At 36.3% G+C, this 12,177-nt stretch overlaps 1 protein-coding gene across 1 annotated transcript in view; it reads left to right on the top strand.

Annotated features, from left to right (window-relative positions):
- Positions 1 to 12,177, top strand: part of LOC129246268 (cyclic GMP-AMP synthase-like receptor 1) — a 38,965-nt gene that overhangs the window by 23,758 nt on the left and 3,030 nt on the right. The window contains exons 2-3 of the mRNA XM_054884959.1: positions 4,914 to 5,112; positions 9,469 to 10,205. Coding sequence (XP_054740934.1) covers positions 4,935 to 5,112; positions 9,469 to 10,205 — 915 coding nt within the window. The 5' untranslated portion in view covers positions 4,914 to 4,934. The remainder of the gene's footprint in view (positions 1 to 4,913; positions 5,113 to 9,468; positions 10,206 to 12,177) is intronic.

Genomic DNA, 12,177 nt, shown 5'->3' with positions numbered 1-12,177 from the left:
TCGTCTACATCCATATCTTCCAATTCGGGCCATAAAAAGTTCGTTATTATCTCACGATAGCGAACACTATTCACAGTAACTGCCTGACCGGCCTCATTTTGGAAAAAATACGGCCCAATGATTCCGCCGGCCCATAAACCGCACCAAACAGTCACTCTTTGTGGATGCATTGGTTTTTCGGCAATCACTCTTGGATTATCAATCGCCCTAATGCAGCAATTCTGCTTATTGACGAATCCACTGAGATGAAAATGTGCCTCACCAAAAAATCACGAAGTGCGCGATGTGCATTTTGATTTGAACGCCCGTTTTCATAGTAAGTCTGAATAACTTTAACGCGTTGCTCGATTGTGTATCTTTCCATGGTTCAAATTGAGTTAGTCTGAAATTGAAAAATGTCAAATGAAATGCAGAAAAAAACTTGAAGTTTAGGTGTGGTTTACATTCAACATCGGCCCTTGAAATTTAACCATATAAAAATGAATATTTGTCTGTATGTCCTACTGGACCGATTATTATAAAAATTGGTATATATATGTATTTTTCCACGGGGAAGGTTTGTAGAATATGCTCATTGCTCCCACTCGCCACCAGGTGGCGCTGCAGAGTAGCAACTTCTGCCCCGTTAAACCGATTTTTTTTCAAAATAAACAAAATCAATAAAATGGTGTAGAATGAATTGAATATTTGTGTACTGATTTTTCTTTAAAGTTATTTTTCTTAAATTTATTTTAGTTGTTGGCGTAGTAACGCGCGCCGGGTACAACTAGTTTCTCATAAAACTTGACAATGTTTTAGTTTTTTTTACAATGAATTTCTTAATATGTTGCTTTCATTTCTTTGTGTACGAATACTTTTTCTGGCAAGTGTATATACATACATACATTCATATGCGTCTTGTCTATTGCAGCATCACATTTAATAATATGATATATGTATGTCTCACGCGATTAAATAATCCTTTCAAGGGTCCTACTACACCGACCTTCTCACCGAAGATCCGAGAATAATCGGATCACCTAAGCAACATCAATAAAGATGAACACATATTGGCCTGTGCCATACGTATGTATGTATATGTGTGTTCATATAACTTTGGCCGATTCGGTTGAGCTTTTCGTCAAATTAACTTTTTGCGTCGGCTGCAGTGAGAACTTTACACGCTCACTTTATTGCAAATGATTTTTTCAGTTATTTTGAATGGTAGAAATGCTTTGGAATGTTTGCTACCAACCTTTGGATCTGTTAACAAAACATTAGTTCCAGGGCTGAAGTAGAAAACCAACGACCGAAGCATGGGAACCAACTCGTCTAAGGCCTTGAATCACAACTTTTAGGTTACCCTAAAATCTCCACCATTTGTTTATCAGAAAGTGCGGCTAGCTACTTAGAAATTTCCATACATTCGAAGAATTTAGAAATATTAGTTATTTTAAAAATTAGGTGATAGTTTGATCTCTCAATACCTACTAAATAATTGGCAAACTACTTTTGACGTGATAACGTCTTATGATTCGATTTAACAGGCTGCACGCTCGAAAAAATGTGTCGTTACCTTGCTCATTAGTGTTACCTTGCTCATTGTCGTTACCTTGCTCATTAGTGTTACCTTGCTCATTGCCGTTACCTTGCTCATTTGTCGTTACCTTGCTCATTGCCGTTACCTTGAATGAACTGCAAGCGAAAGCGCGGAGCGAACGACAAAGCAAACGAACGGCAACGTTCAACATCTTGCTCTCTCCTACTTAAGTGAGCGTGTATGTGTATGTATATGCGCATATGTACATATATAAATTCACGTATTTGTATTTGCATATGCCTTCTTATTGATTATTATTAATTTGATTCACTTGAAGAATTTAAAATAAAACCAAGTTTGTTAATAATACCTGTTGTTTTAATATTATTATTTTTTTTTTGCGTCGTTATCTTGCTCATGCGTCGTTACCTTGCTTGAACAGCATGTTATGTTATGATATGTTATGTTATGTTTTGTTATGTTATGTTATGTTATGTTATGTTATGTTAAGTTATGTTATGTTATGTTGTGTTAAAGTATATTATGTTATGTTAATGTTAACTCATTCTCTATCTCCATACAAAATATCTATCAAACAAATAAAATTAAAATTTTCTTTTGAAAAATGCAACCATTCAATCAGTATTTTCTTATGACGTTATCACGTTAAACTATCGTCAGTAAACCGACTTTACAGACAACCTCTTTTTGAATATATTTTGTCTCATTAAAAATAATAAACTCTAAGGATTGGTGTTCACTGTCACATGCTTTATAATTTTGTTTGTTTTTTGAGTGACGGTTAATTGAATGCTAAGTACTTAAAATAAACAATTTGTAAAAAATTCTAGAAAATACAGTCTTGGTCAAAAGTATTAGGATGGGGTGCCTTATTAATGAGTTTTTCGTTTTAAAAAGTGAAGTAATGATCTTTTATTAATAAATCACTACCAATAAATGGAATTATTTAGTAGAACCACCCTTTGATTTGATAACAGCAACAATCCTCTGACGCATGCTGCGTACAAATTTTGCACATTCGGCTGTACTTATGGCGCTCCACTAGTGAATTAAAGCATTTTTCAGGGCTGTTTGCGATGTTATGCTGTGCTCATGTATCTTACGTTTTAAAATAGTCCACATGTGCTCCAAACAAGTTATTGCCTCTCAATCAATGCATTGAAGTCGCTGATTTAAATTCTCAAATTTACTTATCTACATACGAGGTGTGTTCAAAAAGAATCGCGAATTTTGTGTTTTTTCAAAAATTATTTATTTATTCATTAATATCTATTTTGTCCCCTTCAAAGTAGTCCCCATGAGATATTATGCACTTGTGACAACGAAGCACTGCAAAAAATAATTTTTTTATCTTGTTCCGCTCCTCCTTCGATGCCGTCTTTATCTCGTAAATCGTAGCGTAGCGTCGTCCTTTCATGGGCCTCTTTAGTTACGGTGACACGAAAAAATCACAGATCTGGGGAATACAGTAGCTGTGGCATCATTAGTGTGTTGTTTTTGGCCAAAAAGTCGCTCACAAGCAACGATGTATTGTTCTTCCACAAATCCGGGCGTTTCTGCCTCTGGCGGATTGCTTCGCGCAAATTGCGCATAACTTGCACGTAATATTCCCTATTGTACTTGTACATTTGACTGAACTTGGGGTGCTTTTTTCGGTCTTGGTTCGATCGGCAGCTTCCACTGAGATAATTGAGCTTTGGTTTCCATGTCATAACCATAAACCCACGATTCGTCACCAGTTATGACCCTCTGGAGCAAATTTGGGTCGTCGCGGACAGAGTCCAACATCTCATTAGCAATGCTCACGCGATGCTGCTTTTGGTCGAAATTGAGCAATTTTGGTACGAATTTTCCGGCGAGCCGTCTCATGCCCAAATCATTGAAAAAAAATCGAATGGCACGAGCCAATCGATATGTCTAGGTCCTCAGCAACTTCTCCAACGGTGATTCGACGATTGGCCAATACTACTTTCTTCACTTCATCAATTTTTTCGTCTGTTGTTGAAGTGCTCGGGCGTTCGGCATGCTTTTCGTCGTTCACATCTTCTCGGCCTTCGGGGAACATTTTGTACCACCGATAAACGTTGCTTTGGTCCAAAGTAGCTTCTCCGTATGACACAGTCAACATTCGGAATGCATCCGCGCACTTAATTTCATTTTTCACACAAAATTTGATACAGGTTCTTTGATCCATCTTTTTGAATAGGTAAAAATCGAAGACGAGCCGAAACACGTGCAAGCAAAGCAGCTGTCAACAATTAACTGAACATTTAAAATGGCCGGTATGAGTGAGAGACATGAGTACCAACATATCGCCACAAAAAAATCGAAATTCGAATATACCTAACCTGCGAAAATTCAAAATTCGCGATACTCTTTGAACACACCTCGTAAATATCTAAGTTAGTGTCGCCGAAAATGCGCGTTAACAAACGCGAAAGTACAGTTTCTAAAACATTTATGTACTTTTGACTGTCCATGCAACCTTCGCATATGAACATTTCGTAGCCATACAACCCCCAAATCATAAAGCTGTGTGTGTACCTCGCAATATGGATGGTATTCCTCGGCAACCCGTTGCCTCACGAACGTCACACCAGGTGTTCCAAATACCTCTGGGAAAGAAAGGAAGTCGTTTTATAAAAATTTTGTTATTTACTCGATTTTACACAGCTTTGTTGTGGATATTTTAAAATGATGTAAACTCTGCCTCACTCGAAATTCTATTCATCAGACCACAGAACATTCGACCAATCTTCCTCCGTTAAATGTTGATATCGAAGAGCCCATTTTAAACATTTTTCCGATTTTTTTCTGCAAATTTCTTCCGACAGGGCAGAAGAGGAGTTTTCACGCTCCTTGAGAGACTCAAGAATCAGTTTTCGGTCTTCTTGTACACTAGTGAGGCGTTTTCTTCCACTTTTGATTTATTATGGTGGGATTTTGTCTCCCCAAATAGCTTAATAGCAGATTGAACTGCGCACTGCGAACATCCCACCAAATCGGCAATCTCAATCTGAGACTTCTCTTCGTCACTTAAAACTTGGATTGTCAATATTTTGTCGTAACAAAGCTCACTTTGTTCAGTTATTTCGATAAAAAGAAATCATTTATATCCGCTTGATAATTTTGCACTAAAGATTATTCACACATTGACTACCAAATTTAAAGCGCCAAAATATTTTAGGTATACCTTTAAAAATGCAACTTTTTAGACTTTACGCACACTCTACAATTTATTGTTTTAATCAAAGATTTAACACTTTGGTAGTTTGAAATTACTCGTATTTTGGAGTGGAGTGCCTAATAATTTTATTCCATTATAAACTGTTCATTAAAATATTTGTGTTATTTTTATCATTTAACATTTTAGTAACAACTTTGCGACAATACCATGACCCGAAAGCCCTATGAGTCATACTTGGAAGACATTGCCCAACTTATAACAATACGTGATGAAGATAGACCAATCTATACAAAAGATTTTGATATCATACGGGATCACGTTTTGAATGGCATGAAGAAAGTTGATAGTGTATTTAGAAAGATGTATCAAGGGACAAGTCTTTTTGGTAAGTAAGCGATTTCAAAATTGCATTATGACTCTAAAATCTACTATATACGTATATGTGTATGTACATATTTATACAAAGTATGTTATGCATATAAGAACAATGCGCTATACACCATCACGAATATTTCCTCACGTCAAATGAAAGTACCTCCAGCAGGTATATTCTATATGTTAGCCGGTTTTTTTTCTTAACTGGTACTGATGTCTGCCGTAGCAGCTAAAACAAGCGTGAAGGGGTTAGGTGGGTTACAAAGGTTCAAAAAAGGGTATTTTTACTTTTTTTTTTAATATATACAATCATATATTTTATTTAAACAATTCAGCATATCAAAGATACATATTTAAAAAGTATTTTGTGAAATTTTTATTTAAAAATTTCGAAAACTCAGCCGTTGGTACCTCATCTCCCTTAACGTCTCACAAAAGAATGCTCTTGCCGTGGACAGCATAACTCATTATTGGTTCATCTAAAATCAAAAAACCAAAAATATTTCGTTAGTACATGGATAAATCTCGTTACTGGACGAAGGAAAAAAAAATTAATTTGAATTTTTGACAGACTTTGAACAAAAAAACACATTTTTTGGTCAAATTTTCGTCATGTGTTGGCTCGAAAAAATTAGTTGTAATAAAAAAAAAAAATCCTTCGTTCAATAACTTGATAATGTTATTCCAAAGATGTGTGCAAAATTTGAACAAAATCGCTTCATAACTTTTCGAGAAATCGTGTCCACCGACTTAAAACATCGAGTTTTGAGATAAACGCGTATACCTGCGAAACGCTGCACTGACATGGCCTGATGGGCGGAACTTCTGAAGGGTCTATCTCGTAGAATTTTACTCGGATCAATTTGAAATTTTAGGAGAATATTTTAAACATATTATACTATTTAATAAGACAAAAAAAATCGATTTTTTGAAATTTTCAAACTCACCTAACCCCTGAAGGAAATGTTTCTTCATGCTCTGTAAGTAATAATTAGTTCAAGGGAAAATACAGATGTAGCATATTTTAGGGAGTACTAATAAGTGTTCAGTTGGTATAGACACACTTTGCGTAACTTAACTTAATATTTTGCCTAAACTCTTAACTGTTGTATTAGAGCTGTGTTGGGCAATACTTAGATTTAATTTAGGCTTGATAGAAATTTAAGGTGCTGACCCAATGCAGACTGGCTTTGACTGTTCCACATGTTTTGCTTGGCTCTGAAAACTTGCATGACCGAATGGGCGCTTTAACGCAGTCAGATGATTCGTAAAAGGAAGCAGAGATGCTAGCCATATTTAATAACACATAATACATTGTTGAATAATGATGTTAACTAGAAGCTGTGAATACATATTGCGATTGCGATAGACGTCAATCCCGCCAACGACGAAAGCTTTGGGTGCGCGAATTATTTTTGCCCACGCATCAGTAGTTGGGGTGGTTGCAAAAGTAATAGAAATAGATTCCAGCTCGTTCATTCAACACAAACGAATTCTTGGGCGCGCTATCACATAAAATGAGAGAGTTTCGCATCTAGTCATGTATGCCTCAGCTTTCCAGCTAAAATTGCATAAAAAAAGTAGGCCTAACAAAGTCGAACCAAACTACTCAAAGGTACCCAAAAGAATAGTATAATACATAACTAGAGATCGGATTTTTATTTTGTGATTTGTGATGTTAAACAAAATATGCACTTGCATAAGAGTCTGATGTCTTTACATAACACATGGACTGAAAAGTCCAGGTCCTCACACATAGATGGCACTAGTTTTATATCATTCACCTCTTTTTCAGTTAGTACTAACCTTAAAAAGACAGCTTGTAAAATTTCATGATATTCTATTCATTAGTTCGTGAGTTATTGTGCTAAGAGTGATGCTACTTTTGTTGTTTTCAAAACAAAGAATTCAAAAGAGTTTCGTGTTTTAATTTTACACTGCTTCTTAATGGGGGAAAAATACCGTTCAAACGAAGCAATGGCTGGAAAAGTGTCATGAGGACTCAGGTTCATCAGAAACAACAATAAAACGTTGGGTTGTGTTGGTGTTATACGAAAAAAATCAACCAATGACACATCGTTGCCATCTGAACAACGACTGCTTTGATGAGTGTGTGAATATGTGTGAAGTGATTGTGCAAATTTCGGCTGACGATAAAATTGTGTTAGTGATGTGCGAGAAAAAAAAAATCAGCACAGTCTCCGCTCATGTTGCTTCGTTGCCATCTGAATAATGATTGATTGGACGAGTGTGCGTATATATGTGAAATGATCGTGCTATATTCGGCTGAATTACCCAAGTGACGTGGGGGCCGAAGTTCCCCTCACAATTTTATTTTTCACCACAGTTAAAAAGCAAACTTGGTAAATCTATCATCCTTGACACCATAGCAATAACTTTACATTACTAGAGTCAAATGTATTCTTTTCAAGCACCCCGTTGTTTATCTATTCCAAATATTATCGAAAAGATAAGAGGGCTTGCTATGGCGGAATCTCTAAAGGCTTCAAGCAGTAATGAGTAGAAAACGGATATTGTGATGACTTGTGATATGCAAGGAAGAAGGATAGAAGGTAACTTTCGTAGGGTAGCAACAATATTTACATGTATGGTAATTTGTTTTTGTGTTTTGGTGGTTTGCATGTCAACATTTCGATAAGAATGTTAACAAATAAACAAGAAGCAGTCACTTTGACATTCAAGTCATTAAATAGCAGGAACAAAAAAAGAAAATCAGGTAAGCTGCTATACCGAAATCATCTTGTGTTAATTCACCTTCAAACGATGGAATCGAAACGATATTAATAGATGCCGTTTCTAATTGAGTGGTTGCTACTGCAAACATTAACAGATTTAATTTAAGGAATATATGTAAATACGTATGTATAAATAATACATGCATACACACATATGTATATAGGACATGTAGAAATACCCAGTCGGAAATGGTCATTTATAGTGATGTGCCCAGACAGGGGTAAAAAAAGATTTAAAGAAATTCCTAATATGTGCATAGAATTGAAAAAATCTACGCAGTTCAACAATCGACGTCACAATGCGCATTTATGAGTTAAAGTTCACGAACAGCAAAAAGAAAGAGATTTGGTACATCTAATAAAAAATGACTTGGGATGCATGCCTTCGTTTTCCTATTAGTTGGCAATTACACAAGCGCTCAAATGGAACTATTCTTTCATCAAGGATGCATGCTTGCGTTCAAGCTGTAGATGCATATGCATACCATCTTGAATATATGTATTCAGAAAATTCAAAATACAAGTTTATTTCTCAAAAGTGATATTATCGCCTTTAAAGTACTCCCCATCAACTCCAAACGCTCTCCCCGTAGCGGTTTTTGGCTCGATCAAAAAGTAAAAAATCGCAGAAAGCCATATCAGGTGAATCCGATGGCTGTTGGATGGTATTCCTTTTGTTCTTGGTCAAAAATTCACGGATAATGATGGCACTGTGAGACGGTGCGTCATCATAGCACAAAATCCACATATTGTTTTTCCACAAATCCCTTCTCTTTTGGCGAATTGCTTCACGTGAACGTCTCATAATGCCCACATAATAGTATTTATTAACTGTCTGACCTTCTGACAAAAATTCGTGGTGTTCAATACCGTTGTAATTTACAAAATCCGTGAGCATCGCTTTCGGTTTTGACTGAAAACGACGTGGGTTTTTGGTCTTGGTTTATTCCGAGCTCTCCGCTCACTCGCCTGATGTCTGGATTGCGTGTCGTACTCATAAAGCCACGTCTTATCTCCAGTAATAGCGCGTTTGATGAATGTTGGGTCTGATTCAGCCTTAGAAATCTTGCCTTTGGCGATATCAAGGCGGTTCCTTTTTTATGTGAAATGCAGGTTCTTTGAGACCAAATTTGCAGCAACACGTCCCAAACCCTAATGATTTGGGTCCTACAATGCCCTGAGCGAATCCATAAACAATGTTCAAGTCCTCTGTCAGCTTTTGTGTCTGTTTGTTAATTTGCGGTTATTTATCAACTTTTCTTTCACTTTATTGGTGTTTTCAGCGAAAAATTTAATACAAACTCGTTGTTGCAAATTCAAATCTATTTTTAAAACTGAAAAATCCAGAACATATGCATTTTTGCAATTGTCAAGCAATGGCTATACAATTTTGGTAGGAATGTTAATCACAGCTGTAGCAATCTAACAAAAAAAAAAACAGAACACAAATCAGCTGTCTTAGAGTGGCACCTGGCGGTTTTTCCGGGGACTTTTTGACCAAGGTGCTATACCTACGTCTTAAAAGTCATACGCACATGACGAATTTTCCGTCTGGGTATTTACGAATATATCTATGTCCAAATTTTATATATTCACATTTACACCTACAGGAAGTTACGCCAACAACGTGCGCATAAAATATCCCAATGAGTTCGACGTCATATTTATATTGGGTATCCCTCATTCATCTAATATTGTTGTGAATAGGGATGCTTATAGTCCCGGATATGTAAATTTGGATTTAGAGGAAGTTATGGAGCATTTACAAGATGCGAACGGTTATGCCGAGGTTTACGATCGTTTTAATGAACTTATCGATGAAGATGATTGCTTGTTGCGCAAGAGTTTTCAGATTTGGCTTAAGAAGGTTGTAAGGAGTTGTTTGAAAACATACGGAAATGAAATTCGTGGTCACCAGGGCGATTTATATACCTTAAAGTATTCAAAGCGTGGATTGGCGCATACGATCTATGCTAAGTGTACTGCTCGTTCAATTTCCATTGATTTAATTCCTGGTATTTCCTTTGGAAAAGCTGAGTGGATGAAAGTTAGCAAACGTCATAGAAAAATGTTCGGAAACACAAAATGGTACGCTGTTCCAAAGCCACCTGTCCGTCTCTTTCATACAAAATGTTGTGCATTTATGATTTGCAATCCCAAATTTGAACGAAAACTTTTGCTGGGAAGGCAAAATCTAAAGGTAGTTTTTCGGCTCTTGAAGTCTCTACGCGATAAATACGGCATGAAACGCCTCAAAAGTTATTTCATAACCACAGCTTTCCTTTGGGAAGTTGAAAAACAAAAAAAAAGTTTTTGGAATAATCCACTACATATTTTACTAGAGCACGTAAGTATATAAATGTGTACATATTTACAGGGTCCGGCACTCGAAGTGTAACCAATTAAATATGTAGGCCATAAATTTAGTTTGGAAAATAACTTTCATTCAATTCAAAGTATAAAATTTGTGAAAATAATACAAAATTAAGAATAAATTTACTTTTGCTCGATATGACCACCTTTTACCTTGACTATGGCCTTGAGACGGTCCAGAAACGAATTGCAAGCTGCCCGAATCAGCGCCGCGACATTGGTGAATCTTTTAGTTCGGCTCTTGCTCTCCAATATGGTCCAAAGAGAATAATCCATCGGATTCGCGTTTGGTGAATTTGAGAGTCATTGTGTGAATGTTATGAATTTCGGAACGTTGAGTTTTAGCCATTCTTGGTTCACTCGAGACGGTGGCGAGTCCTGTTGAAACGTCCATAGTCTGCCACCGAAATGTTTGTCTGCCCATGGCTACAAAGCAACCTTCAGAATACTTTTCCGATAATATTTCGTATTTACCTTGACGCCAGGCTCAATGAAAACGATTGGAGAGCGTCCATCTGCGGTTGTAGCGGCCCAAAGCGTTACCTGTGGCGGGTGCTGCCTCCTGGTGGTCAGTCAATGACTCAAACTTTCGTATGAACGCTCAGTCAAATAAACCCTATCGTTTTGGCAGTTTACAAATTGCTCAATTTGAAAAATTTTTTCGTCAGAAAACACATTGTTCGGAAAATGGCCGCTTTCGACCAAGCGAAGCAACACCTTCGCTCTCTCAAGTTTGACTTGTTACTGCTTTGGTGTGAGATTGTGCGCCTTTTGGATCATGTAAGGCTTGACTTTGTGATCATTTTTCAGTATGCGGTGGATGCTATAGTCAAATATTTTCAGTTCTTTCGCCATTTGATTGGCACTTCGTCGGAGATTTCGCTCAAGTCGTTTCTTCACTTTTTGTACCATTTCACGTGACGTTGCAGCCTTTTGATGACCACATCTATGAAGTTTCGCGATGCTACCAGTATCATTGTAACGAGTAATCCTGCGATAAACAAAAACTTGATTTACTTTAAGGGGCTCGAGCTCACGAACATTCGCTGGTTGTGATTTCCCAGTCAAATATAATGCACGTTTGAAATCCATTACTGTTTTTCTTTTTTCGTGTTTACTCTCGGCAAAATGCTTCCGCGCGCTTGTAAGCAATACTCTGGACTGTCATTTAGCCAACTAACAGACAGCTGATGCCCGTGCATCAGCTGCACGAGCGGTCTGAAGTTGGTTACACTTCGAGTGCCGGACCCTGTAGTATATGTGAATCATATACACCTAGGTATATGTACACCTGTGGTCAAAATAATAAAAGCGCGACGAATTATTACATTTAATATATACATTTCATGTTTTTTATGCATTTTTTTTTTATTTTTATAAAAGAATATTGCATTCAACAACGAAACCCGTATGACTCAATACTCAAAACTGTGTACAAAATTCACAAAAACTTAGCAACTTCTAAAAAAAAAATGCTGGTTATGCAGTTTGATACAAAGTATAAGTTTGAAGTGCTTCAGAAATCGCGTTGATTTTTGACAATTGTTTTTCGCTGATGTGTTGAGCATTTTTTTCAATATAATTCGAAACATGTGACTTATAAGAAGAAAATTCTCAACATTGTATGCAAACAAATTTGTCAAAAATCAGTGTAATTTTTGAGCGACTTCAAACTTATTTTATTAAAATTTAATGGTCTAAAAGTTCAAAATGTTGATGTAATGTTTTTTAATTTGTTAAATATTAGTTTTGTGAGTTTTTTTTACAAAGTTTGGAGATTTTAGTTATAGGGTTTTATTGTATAATGCGCAATACTTTTACAAAAAACATTTAAACAAGAAATTATACACAAGAAAAATGTTTAAACTTAGTATTTCGTCGCGCTCCTGATTTTTTTTTTATTTTAGTTTTAGTTTGTAGTTGATTTTAATTATTTTCAAATAATT

This window comes from Anastrepha obliqua, chromosome 4, assembly GCF_027943255.1.
Source record: "Anastrepha obliqua isolate idAnaObli1 chromosome 4, idAnaObli1_1.0, whole genome shotgun sequence".
Classification (NCBI taxonomy): Eukaryota; Metazoa; Arthropoda; class Insecta; order Diptera; family Tephritidae; genus Anastrepha; species Anastrepha obliqua.
Note: the sequence above shows the minus strand (reverse complement) of the source record. Positions and strands in the feature narration are given on the sequence as shown.